We start from the raw sequence: 26829 nt of genomic DNA, 5'->3' as shown, positions 1-26829 counted from the left end.
TGTCACGGGCATTGCATTTTGACACATTAAAAAGTCAAAAAAAAGATTTTATAAGGAAGAAATCCAAGATTCTTAGAGTGCCCAGATTTTTTGGACCAAAGGTGATTTCACAATTGCGGAAATATAGTCGTGTCGCCAGTTTAGCTTTTAGCGTTTTTAAAGGTATAGAATAATTTAATTGAAGACAGGGCCGGATTTAGGGGGTGGCCACATGGGCCGCGGCCCATGGCGGCAAATATTTTACAATTTTTTTAAATGTATGTATAAAGAAAAATCGGATTCAGAAAAACAATGCAAACGGGAAAATGTGACAAAATCTCTCATTTTCTGAGAGTTTATCTCTAATTTTGTCGTCTATCTGTGATACAATAGACAGCACCTTTAATTAGTCGAGTTAAGACTAAGACAGAAACCGAACACGGAATTTGGCCTGGAACGGCGCGGCGCAGAGAGCAATGATGACGAGAACTTGAGATGAAAAGGAGAAACCCTCGGCGCGGCGGTCGGCATGTAACACGCATTAGCGCCTACAAGACTGCATGAATACTTCACGCATTGCGTCAAAGACAGTGCGGTCGCTGCGGCCAGCAGCGGGCGGCGTGAAACGCATAGCGCCTACAAGACTGCATGAATACTTCACGCATTGCGTCAAACACAGTGCGGTCAGCGCGGCGAGCCGGCGGAAGTTAAAATTATTAAACCACATTTATGTTTGTTCTTTCATAATTTTTTCGTTCATTTCATATGAATGGGAGGCCTTGTCCACACAGAGATAGGTTTAAGGAACTTAACTTTCGCGCCAAGTTTCGTGAACTTTCGCTCGTAGTGTTGACAGGGCTTTCGCAAGAAATGTGTCCAACACGAGTAAACACGTCTTATGCATCCCTCCCCCACCGGCACGTTCACTTGATGGTTTTTATGGATGTTTCAAAACATCGTTACATCGTTGTTTGATTTTAACCAGCGTTAAAATCAACTTAGTAATTCTTGTGGCAGAATTAATCAAGTTTAAGGCGATTAAAAGAGGTCATGGGCTATATTTTACCAAATGGAAAAAGTGGTTGTCCATGGGCGGCAAGTAAGTAAATCCGGCCCAGATTGAAGAGGCATATTTGTACAACTGTTTTTGAAAATCTTTCAAAGTCGTGACCCTGCACTAATTCATGCAAACAAAGTATGAGAAATTATCGTCACAGAGACTTTTAGACCGTAGAATCTTCTGTCGGTTACGTAATCGACAGGTCATTTTTTCCCTGTCGGTCGCGCGTAAACGACATCCCATTTTACGGTCTAATACCTTTAGTTATGAAAATGTCTTGTTCTTTTTTGCATGAATCTTACGCAGGTGCGCAAATAAAAATATTCCCAATGGCAATGTTGTTCTTCTTCAATATGTCTGAATGCCTTGAATATACTTGAAAATGAAATTGACGACACTACTGTTCCTGTTATCGTGGAATCACCCACGTATACATATAGTTAGTATATTGCCGTTGCAATTATTTGGTTTTCCGTTCAATACAATGCACAGAGTCCAGAAAATTCAAAATTTTTTGGGGAGTTCACCTGACTCCTCTAAGAGCTGGAGAGGCCCCCCACCACCCCTCCTCTTGATGGCGGAAGGGTTTCTCTGTGTCCCCTGGACCCCCTTTAATAAAGTACACCTCCTTATAAGACTCCTATTTCCGCCTTTTTTGAGATGACTGTACAAATATTGATTCGAAGTCTTCACAGCCCATTTAAAGGGGATCAGAATGTAAATTTACTTACTTTTTACAGTCATCTGTTCTGGCAGACTTGGCATCGTCGGTATCGTTGTCCAGGTCGCTGCCACTAAAACAAAAGAACCAAAAGCTATATGTAGGCCCTAGCAGTACCACTGTGCTGAGGAAAAACGCCGTATGAGCCTTCAGCCGTTGCCGGCTTTCCTTTGCTACAACCCGAATTTACTGGGAAAATGTTGAGTATTTTCTTTTAATTTTTCAGATAATTTTGTTCGTTTGGTCTAAAGTATCTGAAAATTGCACAGAAAAAAATGCATAACTTGCCTCAAAAATACACGGTTTATCCGGAGAAATTTGGCAACCCTCGAATGTTCGTACGGCGTTTTACCTTGGCACACATGCAACATCTCCATTCTCAGTGGTATGCCACAGGTACTTCAGAACTAAGGGGGATACATGGTCGTTAGTTTCTCCATAATGAAACATTTATTTCGGTAAAAAGCCTACAAACATTTAGAATGGAGTTACGGCGTTCAAGCTGAGGACGGGCGTCTTTTTCGCGAACGGCAACCCGGCAGCACGCTTGCAGCCTTTTGTTCGCTTCACCCTTTTCACGCCCGCGTCGCAGGTCGCAGCGCGCATTTGCATGAAACAACAGCGGTGAAACCTTACAAAAAGGCAACAGGTATCGCGAGATCTCGGTCGGTGTGAAAGCACCGTCGCGGGTCGCGGCCCCTCCTCCCCCCCCCTTGTCTCGACCTTCAGAAGTCACCGCGCGTCGCTGAAATCATCGTCAAAACTTCCGTGAAACGGTGGTTCACGAGCATTGTTTCAGGTTCTCCGGTAATTGAACAGGTTATTTCTGAAAGCGAACAAATCGATTTTCCAAATGAACCCTACAATGCTAGTATTCTTACGTAGATCAGGGCTCAACTAAGGATTTGATTCGTTCCGTTTTGGGAACGACCCTTTCAAATGAGAGTTCAGAAAGATCCTTGTGCGGCTTCTTCAAGTTTTTTCCACTTAGTTGTTGTGTTTAAAAATGACAGTGTTCAAAGAGTTCTCCCACTGGAAAGGAACCCTTCATGAATGAACGCCTTGCTTGGCCAACTCTCAAACTCGGGAAAAATGAAAATGTCAATTTATTGCAGGAAGTCAAATTGTCACGTGCATCTTTTATTAATTTATTTCTCTTTTCTATTTTTAAAGGTAGGCGCGTTTCGAAATAAATCCCAACTCTATCCTTTATCAGGTTTAATAAAGTTAATTGTGTGCAGTCATACGGGATACCGATAAATTGGCAGTAAAATCTGTGTTCCAAAATACGAGGCCGGCTGTAAGATTTCCAATAGCTTCTATAGCTGGCAACACAATTTCTTATAGCCTTTTATAGCCGATGGCGATTAAGCAACAGCCTGGCGATAAAGTGTATGCTAAACGTTACTAATTACGGATGCTAGGACTTAGTGAGCTTTTGGACAACTGCTCTCTTTGTGGGCCGTAGTATCTTGATTTATTTTGCGAGGAAAGCTCCGTTCTTTTGCTGGATGCCTGTCATTCCTAATATATTAGAGCGCCTTCAGTTTCGTATGATACTGTGCAATACCTCTGGTGTGAAATAGTTGCTTCAAGCGCCGTGGTACGCTGCGGCGCGGCGAGGCGGGCGGGCAGCCAGCGCGAAACGCACATTTGCGCCTACAAACCTAACAGGGATACTTCACGCATTGCGCAATGCGTGAGGTATCCCTGTTAGGTTTGTAGGCGCCAGTGCGCCGCCGCTTCGCTTTGTGTTAGGCTCTAATATTAAATCTTGTGGAGTCAGCGTTTTTCAACTCATGACTTTGAAATGTTTGCACACACTGTATGGATTTGTGGGTGCTCAAGTGATGTGGTGGCCCTGAAAAGGGCCGTTTTAGATGGTGATGAGAGACAGGATGGATGGCGTCTGGAGCGAGCGAAGACTGGAGCAGCGTGACTGGTCTTGACTGACTGGAGGACTGAGCACGAGTGCCGTAGGTGGCCGGGGGCGCTGGTCTTATACCCTCGGGGTGCGACCGTGTCGGCCAATCACGGGCGAGCGCGGGATGCGCCGCGCTGGAGAGGCGGTGATTGGCCGCCACAGTACTCCCCTACGGCTGAGACGGAGTCTCTAGGAATTTGGTGAATTTCGGTATGAGCTCTGGGCATGTCTTGCTGGCTCCTTGGAGGAATTTGCTTTTCTTCTCCAAAGTGTTGTTCTGATTTAATAGTCCGGCGACGGTGTAGTTTTCAGGGATGTTCTTGCAGGGGCACGAAAGATGGGTACATGGTTGGCATGATTTTACTTTGCAAGTGCATAGGGCAGAGCAGGTGAGACATAGTTGGCAAATTTTGGGGTGAGGGGTAGGATTCAAGTTATGTTGGTAGATGGGTGGGGCAAATGAAAATATTTCCGGAGGAACTAGGTGGAGTTGGGTCTTAGGGACGGTGAAGATGCGGGGTTTGGGGGAATGGATTTGAGTGCCTGCGGTGTGGTGTACGCCTTGTGCTCGCTGGATTTGCCTTCTTGGTTTAGTCTTGAAAATTGCTATCTTCTGCTTGGTGCATGCCATACCATATTGGGCTGCATAGTTTTGGGTAGTTTGAGCCCATTTGCTGTCAGGTTTTGTGCGTTTCTTTGTGCCGGAGGTGGATTGTTGGCCGGATTTATGATGTGCTTCTTGGTCCAAAAAGTTATTGTGTGGAAGCCGCCAGGAAAAAGTTGGTGGTTCTTCATGTAGATAACTGTGTTGAATGAAGCGGGCTGTCAGGTGAAATAACTTGTCGACCGTCGCCATGGTTCGTAGGTGAAAGACTGAATGCTGTGGACAGATTGATGGCCTTTTTATAGGGAAAGCTGCTTGATTGATTTGGTTGGAGCTTTCTTTATTGTTTGACCAAGTCCGGGAAGCGGAAATGCACTTTCCTCCCTGATCGAGTCCTGTATTCCGGGGCTTTGGTCTCCGCTTCGTTGGGTGTTGGGGGCGGGGCCGCAGCTGGGGCCGGAGTGGTTTTGGGATGTGCGAGCTGTACAGAGGCTGGTTCTTCGGGCAGGATGTAGGCCGGTTTAAGGCGGTCGATGCTGATGTTGACTTGCATGCCTTTAATCAGAAGTTTGTATACTTTGTCGGTACGCTCTATGATTTTGTATGGCCCGGTGTAGGGGGGCTGCAGGGACTTGCGGCTTGTGTCGTCTCTGAGGAAGGCGTGGGAGCATGTCTTCAGGTCCTTGAATATGAACGTGTTTGCTGTGCCGTGGCGAGAGGCAGGTTTGGGCCGAAGGTTTGCCATCTGGGTGCGCAGTTTGCTGACGTATTCTGCAGGGTTTTCTTGAGTTGGGTTTGCGACCAGTAGTTCCCCTGGGAGGCGTAGAGGTTCGCCGTAAGTCAGCTCTGCGGGTGTTGCTTGGGCGTCTTCTCTAAAGACAGATCTCATGCCTAGAAGTACTAGTGGGAGAGCTTCTAGCCATGTGGAGTTTGGGTGGCACATGATGGCGCTCTTGAGGTGTCTGTGCATCCGTTCAACCATTCCGTTTGCTGCGGGGTGGTATGGAGTTGACCGGATGTGGTTGATTCCTAGCTGTTTCTCCAAGGCTCGGAAGAGATGAGATTCAAATTGTCGGCCTTGATCACTGGTAAGCTGGGAAGGTGAACCGAATCTTGAAATCCAGCAGTTTAGAAGGGCTGTTGCGACTTCTTCAGCTGTGATGCCCTCTAGAGGTTGTGCTTCTGGCCAGCGGGTGTAGCGGTCGATGACCGTGAGGCAATACTTGTAGTTTTGCGCCAGAGGAAGAGGTCCGATCAAGTCGATGTGGATGTGCTGGAATCGGTTGGATGGAGTGTTGATGGTGCCTAGAGGTGAGTGTACGTGCCGGGAGACTTTGGCTCGTTGACACTCTTGACAGGCTTGGGTCCATCTCCGACAGTCAATATGCATTTTTGGCCAGACGTAGCGATCGGAGATGAGTTTCTGTGTTGCTCTGGTGCCGGGGTGGCTCAGGTTGTGAAGTTGCTTGAAGATCCTTTGTCTGAGTGGGAATGGGACATAGGGTCTTTGCTGCGTTGTAGAGTCGCAGTAGATTTTGATGTCTGTTCCTGGGACGGGAATGAGCGTGAGTTTGATTGAAAGTTTGTCGTCCTTCAAGAGTTCTGGTAGCTCTGGGTCGTCTTTCTGTGCTGCGGCAAGTGTGTTGAAGTCGATCTGGTTTGTGGAGGTGATCGCTTCGATTCTGGAGAATGCGTCAGCGACGACGTTGGCGGAGCCTGGTATGTACTGAATGTCCGTTGTGAACTGGGATATGAATGAAAGTTGGTTCATTTGGACGGGCGGCAGGTTTCCATGTTTCTTGTCGAAGACGTAGGTTAGTGGCTTATGATCTGTGTAGATCGTGAAGTCCTGACCTTCAACTGCCGGTCTGAAATGGCGGATTGCTTCGTACACGCCCAGGAGTTCTCTGTGCGGCGTGGGCCATTCCTGTTGCCGTGGATTGAGCTTTTTCGAGAAGAAGCCGAGAGGTTGCCACTTGTTGTCGACGAGTTGCTGTAGACAGGCTCCAATCGATGCTTTCGAAGCGTCTGAGAAGAGGCCTATGCTTAAGGGTGCGTCGGCGCTTGGGTGCGCGAGGAGTGTGGCATCTCCGAGGCTCTGTTTGCAGGCTTCAAAGGCGTCCAGAAGGGAAGGTGTCCAGTGAATCGGTTGATTCCCTTTTATGCCAATGAGAGCTTCGTGTAGGGGTGCTTGGTAGTAGGCAGCATCTGGCAGGAAAAGACGGTAGAAGTTCATCATGCCCAGGAATCTTCGTAGACCGTGTGCATCTGCTGGAGGTGGGTATTCCATCAGTGCTTTTATGCGGTCTGGGAGTGGTCTGATGCCTTGGGCGGATACTTCGTAACCGAGGAACTCAAGGGAGTCGGCGAAAAAGATGCTCTTTTTAATGTTGATGATGATGCCGTATTTTGCTAATCTCTGAAAAATTAGGCGTAGATGCTTCTTGTGTTCCTTCTTGTCTTTTGAGGCGACCAGGATGTCGTCTAGATATGGGAAGCAGAAGTCTAGGCCTTGTAGGACTTCGTCGATGAACCGTTGAAAAGTTTGTCCTGCGTTGCGCAGTCCGAAACTCATGTAGAGGAATTCGAATAGTCCAAAAGGGGTGGTGATGGCTGTTTTGGGTACGCACTATGGTCCACAGACCCTATTTAACGGAACTTTAGTCAAATTTTGAAGGTGGGAAAAATTAAAGTTTGGCACTACAGTTTTATCATTCATACTCCCATGGATCGTCACCTAAGTTTTCATCGACTAATAATGATTTATAAGATTGTGACGGACCCTAACAACAGAGCGCGCGACAGGTCTTCATTAGCTGATTGTGGGCCTCATTCGGTGGTGCGTGACAAGGTGTTTATTTTACCGAGTTACGCATCATCTATGTAAATTTTTGGGCAACATGGTTCCACCTGGTGGCAAGTGACTTCCTTTTCACCCAGTTTCATTAATTTTGAACTGAAATTTGTATGCTTTTTAACGCTGCAAACATACGCCAAAAAATGATAGAAATCAGTGAAATTCGTAATTTTTAGGAAGCTCCAACTTTTTTTTAATTCTAGTTAATGCTTTGCGGATTGAAAAATCTTGTTCTACATATCCTTAAGTTTAAAATGAGGCCAATTAAAATGTCGCCTTTTGTCGCCTAATGGTCGAAATGAATTTTTTTCGGAGTGCACCTCCGTGCATCAAAATGTGGAATATTCCATGCATTTTTGGCGTTTTTGCGACTGTTAAATTTTTTATCGGTACAAAATGAAAGTATTCCGATATATTTTGATCTACTGAGTCCGAAAATGACCTTGGTTTTTTCTTATAACCTCTCACTTTTCCGAAAAAGCGACTTTTTCCCGGGAAAATGAGCAAATTTGACGTATTTTTGCCATAATTGCAATTCATGTTGATAAATTATACTGGACCCGCGGTAAAGAGATTCTGTTATGTATATTAAGCTGCTAAATCCGAATATGACCTAGGTTTTTTTTATCACCCTCCAGTTCTCCGATAATGCCGATTTTCCCGAGCCTTTTGGGTAAAACCTTTTCCGGACTCTAAGTGTGTTAAAAATACATTTTAAAAATGATTTCGATGTGCGATACATCGACTCCTATGCATTCTGACTTGCTAAACCCGAATATGGCCTTAGATTTTTCCTATCACCCCTCATTATCCCGGAAAATTCAATTTTCCTTGGAGAACGAGCTTTTCCGGGTAAAATCGGTTTTTCCGACAAATTGAAGGGTAATGGACAAAAACGGAGGTCATATTCGAATTTACCGCCTAAAAATACATAAGAATAACCTAATCTCGACCGAGAGACATTTTTTATATTATTTTTATACATGTCAAAATAGGGTGGAAAAAATCTTCAATCTTAAAAGCGCCAGAAATTACATTTGAAGTTAAGTTTCTCGGTCAGGATGTTAATATTTTGTTTAACTAAGATGTAAAATGAAATCAGCGACCCAAAAATCATAAGATCCAACACCTTTTATGGCGGTGCAGTGCATTTTCGAGTAAAGTTCCGTTAAATCCAGTCTGTGGACCATAGTGGTACGTCTGCTGGGTTGACGGGGATCTGGGTGTATGCTTTGACCAGATCTATTTTTGAGAAGACCTTACAGCCTTTGAGGTTGACTGTAAAGTCGTGGAGATGGCGAATGGGATATTTGTCGGGTATGGTGCGAGCGTTGAGTGCCCGATAGTCGCCGCAAGGGCGCCATTCATCATCTTTCTTGGGTGCCATGTGAAGAGGTGAAGACCAGGCGCTTTCGGATCTCTTGATGGTCCCTTCATTGAGCATTGCCTCGAACTCAGCTTTAGCGATTCGGTATAGCTTGGGTCGGAGGCGGCGAGGGCGGGATGAGACAGGGGGTCCCTCTGTTGTGCGGATGAAGTGCCGTGTTGAGTGAGGAACCTTGTCGGGTTTTGGGCTGCCTGGCGGGCGAGTCAGTTCTGGGAATTCTGCTAGGATGCTGCAGTTGGTGGCCGATATTTCTTTAACGCTAGGTTGGTCGCTGGTTGCTTGGCTTCCTTGGGCTGAGAGTGAGGTAACCCCGTCCACAAGCTTCATCTTGTGGCAATCCGGGAGAAGATGGTATTCGGCTAGGAAGTCTGCGCCAATGATGGGAACGTCGACGTCAGCGATGATGAACCGCCAGGAAAAAGCGCGTCGTAGGCCGAGGTTTAAGTTCATGGGCAGGAACCCATAGGTTTTGATGAATGATTCGTTCGCTGCTTTTAGTTCATAGTTTGTTGGTTTGAAATGGCCAGGTAAGAGACGTCTAGGGAAACAGCTTAAATCAGACCCTGTGTCTATTAGGAAGCTGTTGTTGCTGTCTCTGTCTTTAATGAAGAGGCGGTTGGACCGTGTGGGGCAGCCAGCAGCCGCCACTATTGGCTGCCGTTGTCGTTTGTTGAGCTAAGGTATTTGCATGGTTGATGGCACTTGCGAGCTTCTTTTCCGAAATTCTCATGATAGAAACAATATCCTTTCTCGGATTTGAACGGCTTGGGTGAACTGTAGCGTGAGCGAGATTTGGAGCGGGAACGGCTTCTGCTTCTATCGATATTCCTCTCCAGGTTCTTGACTTTGACGTCTAAGAGGTCAAATTTGTGACTGAGAGCTGTTAGCATTTCTTTGATGTCGGTTAAAGGGTCAGCAGGTTTGGAGATTTGGTGAACTGAAGGAGGAGGGATGGTTTGATTTGTGGCGGAAGTGGAATGAACGGAATGAGGGATGGTTTCCGCAATTCGGTCTGCCACATCGGCTATCTCAGTCAGCGTGTTGTTGCTGGGTTGGGCTTGCAAAATGCCTTGCACGTAGGCGGGTAGCCTACTTAGCCATAGTGGTTTCATGATGTTGTCAGCAATTGGTGTGCTGCCAGCGACAGTTTTGAGTCTGCGTAAGAATTGGGATGGTTTCAAATCGCCGATTTCCTCCTCTTCGAGTAGTTTCTTGAGGCGTGAATTTTCGCTTAGTGAGAAGCGGTTGATTATCTCCTTCTTCAGAGTGGTGTAAGGAATGTTTACACTAGGTCCAGCTCGGATTAAATCGTTTATTTCGACCAGCCATGATCCTTCGCTTTGACTGATAACGGTACGATATTTATCAATCTCAGCGTTTATGCCGTAATCGGCAAAAATGGCTTCGATTTGAATGAACCATAGGTCTGGCATTTCGGGGCGAAATGCAGGCAATTTGATTTTTCGCTTTATGATTTGTTTGTTGGCTGAGGTGGAGAGACTTTGTTCCTCTTCCAGCTTGCGTTTAGCGTCTCTGATGAACTCCATTTCTTGGCGGAGGAGATTTAGATTTTCCTCGAGTAGTTTGCAGCGAGAAGAGGACTGAACTTGTAGAGCTTCAGCATCAGCCAGGTATTGTTTTACCTTTGCTGGATCTTGCATGTCTTCGTCGGTCAATGTAGGGATGCTCATGATTGTTCAAGAGGTGTGACGAGTTGAGTAGGAGATTGGCTAGAATAGCAAGAGAGCGCAGTCGGAGCGTGATTTCAAAGAACGTCGGGAGTCACCACTGTGGGTGCTCAAGTGATGTGGTGGCCCTGAAAAGGGCCGTTTTAGATGGTGATGAGAGACAGGATGGATGGCGTCTGGAGCGAGCGAAGACTGGAGCAGCGTGACTGGTCTTGACTGACTGGAGGACTGAGCACGAGTGCCGTAGGTGGCCGGGGGCGCTGGTCTTATACCCTCGGGGTGCGACCGTGTCGGCCAATCACGGGCGAGCGCGGGATGCGCCGCGCTGGAGAGGCGGTGATTGGCCGCCACAGATTATTCTCATTTCAATTGATGAAAAAAAATATGTAGTAAAGGAAAATATAATGTGCGTTTTGTAAATATTAGGGTGATTCCATAAAAACTTAAGGATTTACAAAGCACACGAATTTCTACACAATTTCTTATAGCCTTTTATAGCCGATGGCGAAAAAGCAACAGCCAGGCGATAAATGTAAAGTCCGGCGATAGGAACTAATAGCCCGGCTGTATAGCTTTTTATCGCTTCAGGTAGCCCGGCCGTACGATTTTTGCCACTTTCTACACCCAGTTATATGATTTTCTATCGCCTTCTTCAGTCAACTATGAGAACTCCTATGGTATTTTGAAACGCAGCTCCTATCGCCAATTTTTACCAGGGAACGTCAGACCATAACAAATAATTTAGACTCATGCAAACTTGCCATCTCTACTCTTGATTTTCACTTATCCAAAGCATACCTAGGCGAGCTGACTAGTGACTATGGTCCTCATCATTCTCACTCCAAACAAATGCTCTCTCAAAACATTTCCATGGGAGATGCGTAGTAAATTCAGAAGGATTGCGGAGTTAAAATACTTACTGGTAGGAACTTTTTCTTTTTTTGGGCTCTCCCCTAGAACTGTCGACAATCGGCACAGAGTCTGTGGGCATGGCAGTCGCAGAGCCTGCGCCACTTCCAATGTACATGCTGGCGGAACAGTTGCTCCTGCGAACAGAAAAAAAACTGACTGTACTTTTTTATCTTAAAAAATTAAGCGAGACAGAGTAAAGAAGCACAATAAAAAACCTAAAAGACGAGGGTATTTTTCCCTCTTTATGTGACTGGCCAAAGGGGACAGGGGCCTTTATGCGCGGGTGCGAATTTTCCAGCAGATGCTTATTGTCAAATGGGCCACCAGACGAGGTATGAATGAATGAAAACATAGTAAAGAATTTTCTTTCCTTTATGATTTCACGCAGAAAACGAATCACGCGATGAAAAGTACAAAAATAACACTTTTATATAAACTACAAATCGACCGTCTAAGTCCGCAACCACGTATCTTGTTTGCGGTATTTGAAAATCTCGACATCATTCCTTGCAGTTTCCGCAGCATTTTCTTCGCGCAGAGAAGAAAAATCACGGTAGTTTTTAAGCACTGCCGTTGAATGGTTTTCTATTTAAAATAAAGTACGAAAGGAAGTCTGCGGCGTTGCAAACCGAGATACGTGGTTGTGGAATCACGCCGTCGGAATGTTTACAACTATCAATGGTATCTTCTTGGAGTTTTACATTATGTTTATTTTTTTCGCAAGGAGAATAAGCTCAAGTAGCCTTTAGAAATCTATTACATAATCTCAATCTCACACTCTTATGAGTCAAACCTTCGTGATTTTCTTCATGCACAGAACCAAGCCTGCGGAAAAATCTCAGATAGCTTAACAAACAGAGACCGAGGAATGAACAATCGCTAAAACTGTAAAAAGTGTTGGGAGTTGAGTGAAAATCATGACTTGCAAACTCACTTCACGAGCATAATGTAACACGCACCCAAACACGAGAGTAACTATTCAATTATTTACGAGTTTGATTCTTCCCTTCTCAAGTCGCACATCATAGGTGAAAAGAATAATTTTAAAGTCAATCAAACTTTCCATCCTTCGCCTTCGAAAACTGGACCGCGTTGAGCAGAAAGGAACCAAGCCACATCAACCATTGCCAAATGGAGATGTTACATTGCTACATGTGTGGGAAATTTGCGATTTTACTGTTGATTCTTATGTAAAAGTTGGCGAGAAACACGATGGTGCCACTGGTTTCCTCTGAAATCAACTCCCAGGCTCAAAAAAAAGCTCTCAAGTTGAGGCCATATGGAGGGGATTTCCCACCCTATCCTGAGAGTCCACCTCTACATCAAAACAAACTCTCCATGCAAAGATAGGGAGCAGATACATTGACAGGGCTGCCGCTTTATTTGAGGACTCTAAAACTGAAAACACGGCATCTCTGCTAATGTATTTGCTCCCTATCTTTGCATGGAGAGTTTGTCTTGATGTAGAGGTGGACTCTCAGGATAGCGTGGGATATCCCCTCCATTTTGGCCTTACCTTGAGAGCGTTTTTTGAGCTTGGGAGTTGATTTCAAAGAAAACCAGTGGCACCATCCTGTTTCTCGCGAACTTTTTCATGAGAATGAACAGTCAAATCGCAAATTCCTCCCATGTGCAACATCTCCATTCAATAGAGCAATTTCATTTTTTACAAGAAAACGGTTGTGTGAATTTTTTATGCAAATTTCAGTGAATATTCTGCATAGTACGAAGCAAATTCCTCAAAATTTTCAAAGGAATCCGCACAAACGCTCTCTGGTAAAAAATTAAATCGCCCCGTTAAATTTGGCAGTGGGTGGTGTGGCTTGGTTCCTTTCTGCTAAACGCGGTTCAACTGTTTTTTCGTGCTAGGGATGATTGCCGTAAGAGCCTCCAGACGTTGCAAAATTTCCTTTTATACGACGCGGAATTTTTGAGGAATCAGTGAATATTTTTCTTCCAATTTCCGATAATTTTTTGCGATTGTATAGAAAGTGTCGGAAAATTCCCCCAAAAAATATTCATAACTCCTTGAAAAATACACACATATCGAAAGAATTTTGGCAACATTCGAATGCTCTTACGGCGTTTTCCCTAAGCATGATACAGTTTTCCTGGCGCGGATTTGAATCGCAAAACGGATCGATTACACTCACTGACGTCCGCGCACTGGTCGAAGTATGGACTTCAAGATTCCCATATTGTGTGATAAAATTTGGATTTTTTACATGGAATTTAATGGAGGAAACCGCTGATTTTTCAGCACAATCTGGTAACAATGATGAAGGTGGACTGACAAAGGGCATTACACCTTAGCAGTGCTCTGAAAATGACAGGAAGAATAATTTCGCGTTACGAACGACACTTTTGTCTAAATTGGGAACTTCTTATCCGTCGAGCCCCTTAGCCAAAACCCCACCTTACTTGCTTAGCGTTGACATGTTACCGACGACAGCAGTGCCTTCCTTTTCGAAATCGAGTTTCCTCCAAAATTCGATCAATTTAAATTAAATTAACACACTCTGAACGCACACTTCCTGTTCCTGATTACTCTAAAACAGTAAAATTTGTGGTTTTTGCAAAAATCGGGAGATATTGACGTATTGACGAATAAGTCGGGTTTTTGACGTCATCCACCGCGGTGGGGTTATAGGACATTTCGTCAACCATTTTTTGTCCGCGCACCTGTTTTTTCCAGTAATTTACGTCCACGCGTTTTTTCGGCACGGGAGTTTCAGTCCACGTGCCAGTTGAGACCCAAAGTTAATTGGCCCACATGTAAATACATAAACGACCATTGATCACGACATTTTTGGATGAAAATGTATAATGTCTTGGAGGAATGAGGGTTTGCTTGTTTTTTTGTTTTGTCTGTTTGGTCCAACAGAGAATAATATATAGTTGAGAGTTTTGGTAAAAATGGGGGAGCGTCAATTCCATGAGACAAAATTCACTATAACTCTCTACACCTGTTTGGTGTAACAGGACTTAATTATCTTTCAAGAAATTCCCACTTTGTTATACCTGAACCGGATAAACCTCTATTTTTGCCTCACTCAGCTAAAGGCTCTTAGATTTTTCCTGTTTGCGATAAGTATCTTGATATATTTTGCGAGGAAAGATCTGTACTTTTCAAGGATGCCTGTCATTCTTAATACGTTCAATTTCGTATGATAATGTGCAATACCGCTGTTGTGAAACAGTTGCTTCAGGCGCCGCCGCACGGCGAGCGGGCGGCCAGCGCGAGACGCGCATTGGCGCCTACAAATCTAAGTGGATACCTCAAGCATTGTGCAATGCGTGAAGTATCCACTTAGGTTTGTAGGCGTAGTGAGCCTCTCGCGCTGGCAGCATGCCGCTTCGCTCTGTTCGGCTTTAATATTTATACTCGCATAGTCAGCGTTTTTTAACTCATGATTTTGAAATGTTAGCACACTCTGCATTGATTATTCTCATTTAAATTGATGGGAAAAATATGTATCAATTTATCAAATAAGGAGAATAATAATATAATGTGTGTTTCTTAAATATTGGTGGTTCCGTGTCAAATTTAATGATTTTCAAAGCACTTTAATTTTTTCTTTTACATTTTGTACTTTTATTGTGCTGCAGCGAGGTGTATCTACGCGCAACGAAACGTTCAAAATTTGACGTTATTGGCTTTAAAAAATCGACGTACAAATAGGTTAAAACCAAAGATTGCGTGCTCCTTGGTTTTTTCCCCTCTTTTATTCATTTTTGCAGTTTCTGTCGGCACAACTGCGGCTCATTGAGATGAATGTCGCTTGGAAAAGGTTTTACAAATATTTGTCACGTTTTAAAAATATAAATGTTTTCAAAATGAAGTAATAATATCGTAAAGAAAAAATAAAAATTATGAAAAAGTACCTATACATATATAAGGTATATTGTACATTCAATATTTTAAGGATAGAAATAAAACCAAATATTCACCAATGACAATTTAAAAAGATGATTCAAAAGGAGAAAGTAATAACATTTCATTTAGAAAATGAGCAACCATAACAACACCTCCTTCTCTCTCAATTTCTCATTTCCATATTGTCAATATAATTTTACATACCGACTAAAGTATAACGCTTGGACCAAGTCACTGTTCTTTATTTTACGTGCGGGCGTAAACTACTGGACAAAAAAGGTGCGCGGAAAAAAAATCGTTGACAAAATGTCCTGAAACCCCGCGGTGGTGATACCCTTCTTTTCTTCCACCTTCCTTCCATCAGTTCCATCAGAGTTTCACTTTGAGTAACCAGTGCTAATGTGTGTCTCCCACTCCTGACTGATAAAACCAAGGTGAGAGAAACCAAGGGTGTCACTACCGTGGTGGATAACGTCAAAAACCAGACTTTTCAAAGGGCGAGATCTCGGTTAATATTGAACCTAGAGAGTTGCGGTTTGGACAGATCTTAGTATTTTTTGCTAATCTACAAGGACAAGCATCAAAACACAATGGAGATGTTGCATGTGTGAGGAATTTGCGATTTGACTGTTGATTCTTATGTAAAAGCTCGTGAGAAACACGATGGTGCCACTGGTTTTCTCCGAAATCATCTCCCGAGCTCAAAAACAGCTCTCAAGATGAGGCCAAAATGGAGGGGATTTCCCACGCTATCCTGAGAGTCCACTTTTACATCAAAACAACCTCTCCATGTATAAACAGGGAGCAAATACATTGACAGGGCAGCCACTTTATTTGGGGACTCCAAAACTGAAAACACGGCATCCCTGCTAATGTATATTCGCACCCTACCTTTAGCATGGAGAGTTTGTCTTGATGTAGACGTGGACTCTCAGTATAGTGTGGGATATGTTGGCCTCTATTTTGGCCTCAACTAAGCTTTTTGAGCTTGGGAGTTGATTTCAGAGAAAACCAGTGGCACCATCGTGTTTCTCGCGAACTTTAACATAAGAATCAACAGTCAAATCGCAAATTCCTCACGCATGCAACATCTCCATCTCAACCCCTTCCCTACCATGATATTATTCGGACATGAATACATTTTTCCTCCCTCTAAGATTCTGTTTGGATTTGGCTAGATTTTTATAGATATGTGTGGGCACTCACTGGGAGACGGGCTGTAGGTCGTAATAGACATTCTGCTCGGCGGGGGCTCCGGCGGTGCCGGCGGCGGCGGGGTGCGGGGAGCTCTCGGACGGGGTGCCGGGGTGCTGCTGCTGCTTGAGCTGCTCGAGGGAGAGGTACGGGGGCGGGGGCTCGTCCTCGCACTCGCACGTCTGCAGGTGCCGCGTGTACGAGGAGATATCCTGCGAGAAAAAGTTCCGCGCCACCATCCCGCACCACCGATCATCACCCGCGACTCGCCAGGCTAGTCCCACGCTCGCTCGGCTAGTCCCGCGCGCGTCCCATTCACGCCGCTCCTCAGCTCAGGCCCGAGCTCGCCTCAGTCGAGTCGCCTCATCTCTATCAACAAGCAAACCAGAATAAAAGTCACAAACCAGAACCAAAGTCACAAACCAGAGCCAAAGTTACAGAGCAGAACCATAGTCACAAACCAGAACCAAAGTCACAAACCCTATTTCACAGACCAGAGAAATGCCCGATTCTTAGTTCTGATTGATATAGCATTAAATTTGCTTTCCACGACTAGCTCTTCTCCACACGGAGAAAAAAACTTCGTGCGTGGGACCCGAAGTTGGATCTCTCAAGTTTTCGGATTGAGCATCTGAACATTTTAGGTCCAGCTGCTGAGGTTTTTGAATCACACATCTGAAACTTCAGTTCTTACATCTGAAGTACTTCGGTTTTCGCATCCGAAAAACTTCGATTCTCACATCCGAAAAACTTTGGTTCTCACATCTGAAGTACTTCAGATGTAAGAACTTAAGTTTCAGATGTGTGATCCGAACCTCGACAGCTAGACCTAAAGTGCGTTCAGATGCTCAATCCGAAAACTTCAGAGATCCATATGACCTAAACTTCGGGTCCCACGCACGAGGTTTTTTCTCCGTGCACTAGAGACAAATAGAATACCTTTATAGGGAGAGTATGGACAACTATAGGTACTCTAGATGGAAGCTTTAAGTCTCGGAACTCCAACATTCAGCTGCTGACCTCGAGTTGGACACATGGATCAGATCTTGAGTTTATCAATGAATTCTGTGCAGAACTGGCTGAGAAATCAAATAAATTAGTGCCACTTAAAGAATCTTAATTTGTGCGTGGAGAAGAGCCTTGTGGTTGAATTTATCAGATCAGATTATAACAACTAGTTATGGGGTTCTGGATCATAACTCTTTTCAGTTTTCTTATAGTTTCATCCAAGAATATTCCGTCGTAAAATGTACGTCGTAGATGCTGAGAATTGTACAAGGCTCAATCGTGAGCTCACATGATCTGGACTACATTTTGCAATCAGGAACCGCTATTTCTGGGTTATCGACAGGAGCACATACCTCGATAAGGAAACTTATAGCACATATGTTGTTTCTGAAATGAATCAGGAATAGTAGCTCCCAACTGCTAAATATAATCCGTTTTATTTCATGATTTTAACGGTCAAAAATTTGCCGAGTCTGCTGATCCTACTTTTCTATCGTTGCGTTTAAGTCTCTGTTGCTACGCGAGAGTTCTGTATGATTACCAATAAATTAGATTCCGAAAACGGATGCAATGCAGTCATGTGAGTGTTAAAATCTTCAAAAATGGACGAATTCGATGCAGAAAAAAGATTAACATTATTTCCATTGTACTGTTCAACGACGTATAGTTAATTCGACGCAATTGACGCAACGCTACATTAGATTTATTTTTGGAATGCAGTGTTACCATGTCATGTGGAAAAAGTGAACATTTATCAAAAAAACCGAGAGACACGAGTCAACCACATTTCAATATGAACCGAAGTTTTAATTTTTTTAATCGTAATTCGTCGCTTGGCTGACATTAATTTAAGCTAGATTCTGATTGAATCAAGAGTACTTTTCTTGTCGATGTTTTTAAGAGTCTAGACTCTAGACGCAATGTGTTTTTTTTGTGTTTTTTTTTCCAGTGAAGTGTAGATTCCCGGACTAACTTCTGCTCCTCATGAGATATAGACAGGCAACATTATTGCCCGAAAATATCCATGCGTGCGCGACCACACTGCATTCCCGCTTTTTACCGCTAACTTCTAGTTATCTCCGTTTCGCTAAATTAGCTCGTCCGCAATGGCGAGGCGTGAACGTGAATGATCGATTATCGATGTATTCCCATTTGAAGCTACAGTAAAGAATCGGTCATGGAGGTGTTCGATGCGAACACCCCGTTTATCGATCTTTTTCTATAGGTTTAAATGGTAGATCAATCGATATATCGTAAAGTACGCCACGCCATTGCTTGTCCGCCCGAAAGTGATGCGCGTGGGAAGACAACCCAAGAGAAATTTTGACACGTTCCAAAACTCAGTTCCAGTTGAATTCCTCATCAAGAACGAGTCTAGGTGAGTCTTAGCACGGAATTTTAGGTAGAGAGAGATGGAGTCTGGTTAACACTAGAGACACAGACACATGTATAGAGTTTTTAAAACAAAACTGTCCAAAAATAACGATTAGTGCGTCATGAAAGTCTGAGACACATTCTTAAACGTACAATTTGCGGAGTTCATATCACCCATTTTTAAGTCTCTTTCATCTGAGAGTGCTCTTTTCCTCGTCTGCGAGAAACAAGTTTTCCAATAGACAATAAGCGTAAAAAAACTTACAAAAATGTTTACAAATGACATGGGTCAACAATTTATTTTCTCAGATTTACCAAAAAGTTGCCCAAAAATATGAGTAAATTTTTAGTGTTGATTCTATAAATGACCTCCGTGGAGAATCCCGCATTTTCCCACAAAATTGACCTTATCCGAGAAAAGTTGATTTTCCGAAAAATCTTCGCAAGATATGGAAATACCACGGTCATTTTCAAACTCAGCAGCCATTTTTGGCTGCTGTAATTGAATAAACACACACAGGGAATTATGTACTGCATGCCTTTTAAATTGTCCACTCTTTTCCTAATATCCACCGTGTAAAGCCCATTCAATTGTTCCGCGTCGAAGAGCAGTGGCGAGGCTTGAATGATCGATTATCTATGTTTCTCCATTTGAAGCTGTGGTAAAGAATCGATTATGAAGGTGTTCGTTGTGAACACCCTGTTTATATCGATCCTCTTCTATAGGTGTTATAGGGCAGATCAATCGATAAATCGCAAAGCGCGCCATGCCTCTGTCGAAAAGGAAGGAGAAAAAAACTTTCTCAGGTGTTGAATGGGCTTAAATCATCCTATTTTTTGCTGCTGAAGTCGAAAATAGCCTTACATTTTTTTCTTATTATATTAAGACAACAACTGCAGTATTAAATACTGTTAGTTAGAATAATAAGTATCGTATTAGAATACTTATTATACGTTCTTTACCTTTAAAACTTTAACTTAATATTAAAAATAGTCAATAGATACCTTAGGTTAATTAGGTAGTAGTGACATTTATTGTATTGGTTAATATCAATAAAAATTTATAAAAAAAAAAAACATTTTTTCCGGCACCTGCTAGATTCTTAGACAATTGAATCGTCATAAAGGACGTCTTCCAGCTTTAAAAAACCATTTTATTTTGTAAGCTTGATATTCCAAAGATTTTGTGAGAAAACTTAGGTTATTTTCAGCTTTAGCGGAAAAAATTAGTTGAGACTCGTAATCCCATTGAAACCTAAGAGTCTTTCCCACCTCCTCCTTTCTGATGCAAAACAATCGGATGAGCCTTGCACGTGGTTAGGCGGAGGAGAGCATTTGGCCGAAAATTAAAAATAGATTCGCTCTGAAGCTTATCAGCTTTTCCCACTGTGCAATATATGTATGTATATTTTCGAGGTACATTTTCGATATATTTACATCATGCTTTAAGATGGCACTTTCAACACAGGACAACACTCGGAATGCAGAGGTATTCCGTTCTGGCCTTTCTATATATGATGTGATGTTTCTTACGGGCTTCTGAGCATGATGATATTTTAAAATCAACCTTTAATGTGCCATTCTCAAAAAAATCATCGCTGAAAAGTATATCTTTCGATATTTTTACATACAACTGTACGAAAAAATGTTATAAAATCTTTTTAGTGATCAGGGGCTGCTTTTTTCCCCAAAGATGTAGACAAAAAGAATCAAATTCCTCCGAATTATAACATCATACGGCGAGGCGTCTACACAGGCATAATCACACTATCACATCTCCATTACAAAATGCATGGGAAGAAACATAGGAAGACCGAAAAATTGACCTTTTAGCCCTGCTAGTCTTGAAATTGCCGCGCAGGAATCCGCACAAACGTTCTCTTGTTAAAAATTAAACTGCCCAATTAAATTCAGCAATAGCTGATGTAGTTTAGTACCTTTCTGCTAAACGCGGTCCATTTAGGAATGACCATTTCATTTGAATATTGGGCATTTGTCACTGCCCCTCTTCTACCGAGTTAACTATACCACAATGCATCAGGGCCGGATTAAGGGGGTGGCCACATGGGCCGTGGCCAATGGCGGCAAATTTAGGGGGGGAGGGGCAAATTTTGCAATTTTTTTGTATGTAGGTATTAAAAAAAACCTGATTCAGAAAAAAAAATTATCAATGAGAAAAGGGGACAAAATCTCTCTTTCCTGAGAGTAATGTAATTTCTAATTTTGTCGTTTTTCGGTGATACAAAGAGACAGCATCTTTAATTAGTCGAGTTAAGAGAGGAACTAAGCACGAAATTTGGCCTGGAGCTTTGCGCAGAGAGGAATGATGAGGAGGACTTGAGATGAAAATGACAAGCCCTCGGCGCGGCGGTCGGCATGTAACACATATTTGCCCCTGCAAGACTGCATGAATACTTCACCCATTGCGCCAAACACAGTGCGGTCAGGAGCGGTTGGCGTGAAACGCATAGCGCCTACAAGACTGCAGGAATACTTCACGCATTGCGCCAAACACAGTGCGATCAGTCCGGCGCGGCGCAGCGGCGGACGTTAAAAGTATTAAACCACATTTATGTTTGTTCTTTCAATTTTTTGGTTCATTCCTTATAAATGAAGAAGCAAATTTCCGTGAAATTTTTCTAGTAGTGTTGACAGGGCTTTCGCAAAAAATGTATTCAACACGAGTAGGTAAACGCGTCTTATGCACCCCTCCCCCTCCGGCACTTGAGGGTTTTTATTGATGTTTCAAAACGAATGAGAAGGGTGCGGCAAAATACAGGCGGCCCATTGGCGGCAAGTAGGTAAGTCCGGCCCTGCAATGCATGCTCTCTTATCAAAATTTCAAGTACCTAGAGCGAGGTATTAGAATAATTTCTGATCGTTCATTTCAGCTCGACATCTGAATCAGAATGGTTGAAATGAAAACCCTCAGTTGCCTCTGTCTCAACGCACAATACGCACAAACGTTCCCTTGTTAAAAATTTAACTGTCCAATTATATTCAGCAATAGATGATGTGGTTTAGTCCCTTTCTGCTACACGCGGTCCATTTAGGAGTAACCATTTCATTCGAATATTAGGCATTGGTCACTGTCCTTCTTCTACCGAGTTAACCACCACAATGCATGCTCTCTTATCAAAATTTCAAGTACCTAGAGCGAGATATTAGAATAATGTATTCTGGTCGTTTATTTCAGCTAGTTATCTAAATAAGAACGGTTGAAATGAAGACCCTAAACTACCTCTGTCTCTGTCTCCTGTTTGCCATCTGCGCTTGCCGACGCTCGTCCTACAATAGCTCACAAGGATATTCAAGCTCAGGATACAACAGCTCACAAGAATATTCCGGTGGTAACAACACAGGATTTCAACAATTTTGTGTAAAGGCCTTTGCGACCATTACACAAATAGTGATGCTCCTCCCCACTGTCACTACAGGAGACGTAAGCAAACTTGCATTACTTGCCGCGTTATTTAATACTGGAACAACCACCGGAGCTGGCGCCCAATTCATACCATATTTCGGCGCTGGAGCGAATGTACTTGGACCTCCTGTGGGGGTAATAGTCAGCAATACTAACAATACAAACCAACTGAATGTCACCATCACCAACCCAACTTATCAACCCATCAGCTTTGTTATTACGAAACCGAGTGTAATCCTTTGCAGCCTCCTGGCAAAGTTTGGAATATTCAAGGACACGGATTTTCAGTACGGGCCCGCTTTGCGAGTCCTTTACATCACGAGAGACGTCCTTGCTGCTGGTATTGATAATACCACCGGATCGAATGTAAAAGTCACTTCAATATTAACAAATGCGGCTCTAGGTTGAGCTAATGAGTATTCTTTGATGCAAACCTTCAGGGTGATCATTGTTTAAAATAATTTGTAATTTTGTTTCCATTTTTTAAAAATAGGCTTGTTTAATCCTGACGTTAAGAGAAAAGTGTGGAATAATAATTTCCAAGTAAAAGTGTTCATAAATTCAAAATTGTTTGTATTATCACAATTTTAACAAAAAATCCCAAATCAATATCAGTATGGTCGGAAATTAACTTAGGATCCCAGACAAATGCAAGTTTATAGATCGTATTCGGTACATCAGACAGGTGAGATTGTGTCGATATCGATTGGCTCAACATATAAACATAGCCTCAAAAGTCAATCGAGTAATCTGTGAGAACGGGGTTATTTTTAAAGATTTTTGATTCTTTTGAGTACCAAATGGCAATGCAAAGTGAAATACTTAGAAATTGTCTCTTTTTCAGCTTTTCTAACTTAAATCCTGAAAATTTTCAACTCCCTGAGTATTCTTTGATACAAACCTTTACGATGATTATTGTTAGAAATAAGTCGTAATATTGTTTCGAATATTTCTAATTAAATAAAAATAAAATAAAATAATAATACAATTAAATGAAAATCATGTTTGCAAATGTTCTTTCAAATTTATTGCACTGCACCTTGGTGGCTTCTGAATCGTCTTCGAATTGAGTTAAAGTGTAATAAAGTGTAAGAAAAACAACGAATGCTTCAGTTGATGTCGCATGCGATGATGCGACGGACACGGATCCTAAACGAGTTTTACTGTAACGCCTTGATGGTGATGCAACTATTCGGGCTCCATGGATGCCCATATTGCATTCGCACGGAATTGAAGGCGTTTTGGCCTTTGACACCAGCCGCCTCACCAGGGCAGCGGCGCTTAGCGGAGCGAGTCAATGACAAGATTCGGATAAACTATGGAAATATTAAAGGCTCATATCCGTGTTACTAAGGAACGTAGAGGTTTTTAGGAGTGGTGTCATGGATTTTCTCGTAGAATTTCCCTCAATCATGTGAAGAAACGCGAACATCAAAATTTCTTGTTGTCGGAAGTTGCGGCGAGCTTTACTGGAGGGATCTAAAATTACAGAATGCTAAAGCTGGGATTTTCTAGAACATGTTTTAAATACTATTGTTTTTCGTTTGAAAAACCAATTATGGAGAGCATTTTTTTATCATTTAGCAAAGGTTTTTTGAAAACTAAAAAAGCCTAGGGGTTGATTTCTTAAATTGCTAAATATTATTTTTTTTAATTAATTCTTATATGTAGACTGGAAAAAACCACATTGGATCTAGAGTTCAGACTCTTAAAAACATCGACAAGAAAATATACTCTTGATTCAATTGAATTTTTGCTTAGATCAAGAACCAAGCCTCTTAATTTGAGCGGATTTCTTTTTGATTTAAGCAAAAATCTGATTGAATCAAGAGTATTTTTTCTTGTCAATGTTTTCAAGAGTCTGGACTCTAGATCCACTGTTTTTTTTTCCCCAGTGTGAGTGTCTTAAAAATAAAAATTTTAACGAATTGGAGTAATCTAGTTTTTTGGTGCGCTATTAGGGTGCGACTTCTTGCATTAATATGAGAGAATCATCATCGACGTCCCATTGTGAATTCGTCGTGGAAACTTTATTGCGCGAAAATGTTCATGTGTGTGGCCACGCTACACTTTTTGCGACCGACTTCTAGTTATCTCCGATTCGCTAAATTAGCTTATTCGCCCGAGTGTGATGCACGTGTGAAGCAATGGCGAGGCGTGAATGATCGACTATTGATATTTCCTCCGTTTAAAGGTACGGCAAAGAATCGATTATTAAGGTTACGCTGAGAACGTCCTATTTATCGATCCTTTTCCATACGTTTAAATGGCAGATCGATCGATATATCACAAAGCACGCCACGCCTCTGGTGTGAAGCCCCCGAGAGCGATTTTGACACGTTCCAAAACTCAGTTCCAGTTGATCTCTTCATCTTGAACGAGCTTGGGTGAGTCTTTGTGGGGAATTTCAAGTAGAGAGAAGGAGAGCCTGGTTATTACACAGAGACAAAGCAAATGAATAGCGTTTTTAAAATAAAACTCTTCAAAAATAACTATTAGTGTTAGATACTTTCATGAAAGTCGCGAATCAACAAATTAACTTGCCAATATTAATAAATAAATAAATACATAAATAAAGTTCCTGATATAAAGGTTAAATTGTACATTTAATTAAAATTTGAAACTTCTTTATGAAAATTTAAACCACTAAATTTAATTATAATTTTGAAAACACGCACAAACAATAGGAAAACATTTTATAACATTTTATTAGTGATCAAGGAGAGTTTGTTCCTTGCAGATCGGGAAAACGAGATGTAGCCAAAAGGAATTGAATTCCTCCGAATTAAAACATCAAACGGCGCGGCGTCTACACATGGCATGCATAATCACAACATAAAATTTTCACATCTCTATTGTAAAACGCGTGCAAAGGATGACCAAAAAATTGACCTTACAGCCCTGCTAGTCTTGAAATTGGCACGTAGGAATCCGCACAAACGTTCTCTTGTTAAAAATTAAATTGTCCAATGGAGATGTTGCATGTGTGAAGAATTTGCGATTTGACTGTTGAATCTTATGTAAAAGTTCGCGAAAAACACGATGGTGCCACTGGTTTTCTCTGAAATTGACTCCTAAACTCAAAAGAAGCTCTCAAGTTGAGGCCAAAATGGAGGGGATATCCCACGCTATCCTGAGAGTCCACCTCTACATCAAAACAAACTCCCCGTGCAAAGATAGGGAGCAAATACATTAGCAGGGTTGCCGTGTTTTCAGTTTTGGAGTCCCCAAATAAAGTGGCAGCCCTGTCAATGTATTTGCTCCCTATCTTTGCATGGAGAGTTTGTTTTAATGTAGATGTGGACTCTCAGGATAGCGTGGGATATCCCCTCCATTTTGGCCTCAACTTGAGAGCTTTTTTTGAGGTTGGGAGTTGATTTCAGAGAAAACCAGTGGCACCATCGTGTTTCTCGCAAACTTTTACACAAGAATCGATAGTCAAATCGAAAATTCCTCACACATGCAACATCTTCATTATATTCAGCAATAGGTGATGTGGTTTAGTACCTTTCTGCTAAACGCGTTCCATTTAGGAATAGCCATTTCATTTGAATATTAGGCATTTGTCACTGCCCCTCTTCTACCGAGTTAACTACCGATGCATGCTCTCTTATCAAAATTTCAAGTACCTAGAGCGAGATGTTAGAATAATGAATTCTGATCGTTTATTTCAGCTAGTTATCTAAATAAGATTGGTTGAAATGAAGACCCTAAACTGTCTCTGTCTCTGCCTCCTGCTGGCCACCTGCGCTTGCAGACGCTCGTCATACAGTAGCTCACAAGGATATTCAAGCTCGTCATACAACAGCTCACAAGAATATTCCGGTGGTAATAGCACAGGATTTCAGCAATTTTGTGTAAAGGCCTTTGCGATCGTTTTACAAACTGTGATGTACATCCCCACCATCAGCACTGGAAACCTTGGCGATCTTTCACTGCTTTCCGCGATACCAGGATTTACCGGAACTGGAGCCGGCGTCCAAACAATGTCGTTTATCGGTGGTGGAGCGAATTTGGGTGCGGATCCTTTCGGCTTTAAAATCACCCGGATTAACGGTACGGATAAGCTCAATATCACCGTCACCAACATAAAGAGCCCGGGAAATGACGACGTCAGCTTTGTTATTCAGGACCCGAGTATAACCTTTTGCAGCCTCCTGGCCAAGTTAGGAATATTCGAAGACACGAGTTTTAAGTATGGGCGCGCCTTGCAAGTCCTTTACCTCTTGAGAGACCTCATTTCTGCGGTAATTAATAATACTACCGGATCGAGTTTAATGGTCACTCCTATATTATTGAGTTTGCTCCCATTACTAGGTTGAGCTATTGAGTCTTCTTTGATGCAAACCTTCAGGACGATTATTGTTTGAAATAATTTGTAATGTTGTTTCAAATATTTATAACTAAATAAAAATACAATAAATGAACGATACAATGAAATAAAAATCATTTTTGCAAATGTTTTTTCAAATGCATTGCATTGCACCTTGGTTGATCCTGAATCGTCTTCAAATAAATGACGCACTAGTAAAAAAAGTTACTTGGGTCAAGAGTCCAGACTCTTAAAACCATTGACAAGAAAAAATACTCTTGATTCAATCGGATTTTTCCTTGAATCGAAGAGCCAAGCCTCTTGATTTAAGCGGATTTCCATTTGAATCAAGAGTATTTTTCTTGTCAATGTTTTCAAGAGTCTGGACTCTAGATCCAAGCTACTTTTTTTACCAGTGCGGGTATGATCCGGTTTATTTGATTCCTTCACGTAATACGTGTTGCTCGTTGTTGTGAGCTATGCCAAACTGTCGTCACCAATCGAAAAC

General features: G+C 42.4%; 2 protein-coding genes across 14 annotated transcripts in view; one reads left to right on the top strand and one right to left on the bottom strand.

Annotated features, from left to right (window-relative positions):
* cyc (basic helix-loop-helix ARNT-like protein cyc) overlaps window positions 1-26829 on the bottom strand; it is a 154291-nt gene that overhangs the window by 30512 nt on the left and 96950 nt on the right. For 7 of the 12 annotated variants that reach the window (XM_072305556.1, XM_072305548.1, XM_072305546.1 and 4 more), the window contains 2 exons: window positions 11141-11266; window positions 1771-1833 (listed from right to left, as the gene is read on the bottom strand). In XM_072305556.1, coding sequence (XP_072161657.1) covers window positions 1771-1833; window positions 11141-11247 — 170 coding nt within the window. In that variant the 5' untranslated portion in view covers window positions 11248-11266. Of the gene's footprint in view, window positions 1-1770; window positions 1834-11140; window positions 11267-16215; window positions 16573-26829 lie in introns of those variants that run through there. The other 5 variants (XM_072305551.1, XM_072305550.1, XM_072305553.1 and 2 more) reach the window with 2 other exon arrangements.
* On the top strand, window positions 18523-26455 carry LOC109044317 (uncharacterized). 2 transcript variants are annotated; one of them, XM_019061979.2, is made up of 3 exons: window positions 18523-18589; window positions 21782-24396; window positions 25684-26455. In XM_019061979.2, exon 2 carries the CDS (start codon window positions 21809-21811, stop codon window positions 22415-22417), a length of 609 nt encoding a protein of 202 aa, XP_018917524.2. In that variant the 5' UTR covers window positions 18523-18589; window positions 21782-21808; the 3' UTR covers window positions 22418-24396; window positions 25684-26455. The 2 variants fall into 2 exon arrangements, with proteins under 2 accessions (XP_018917524.2, XP_072161175.1); XM_072305074.1 differs by having other exon boundaries at window positions 18571-18589; window positions 21786-24396.

Source organism: Bemisia tabaci, chromosome 10 (genome assembly GCF_918797505.1).
Source record: "Bemisia tabaci chromosome 10, PGI_BMITA_v3".
Lineage (NCBI taxonomy): Eukaryota > Metazoa > Arthropoda > Insecta > Hemiptera > Aleyrodidae > Bemisia > Bemisia tabaci.
This window is presented reverse-complemented; position numbering and strand designations above follow the sequence as displayed.

Bases quoted from the DNA above. Each gene is read 5' to 3' on its own strand.
- LOC109044317 (XM_019061979.2), top strand. From the start codon at position 21,809: ATGAAGACCCTAAACTACCTCTGTCTCTGTCTCCTGTTTGCCATCTGC.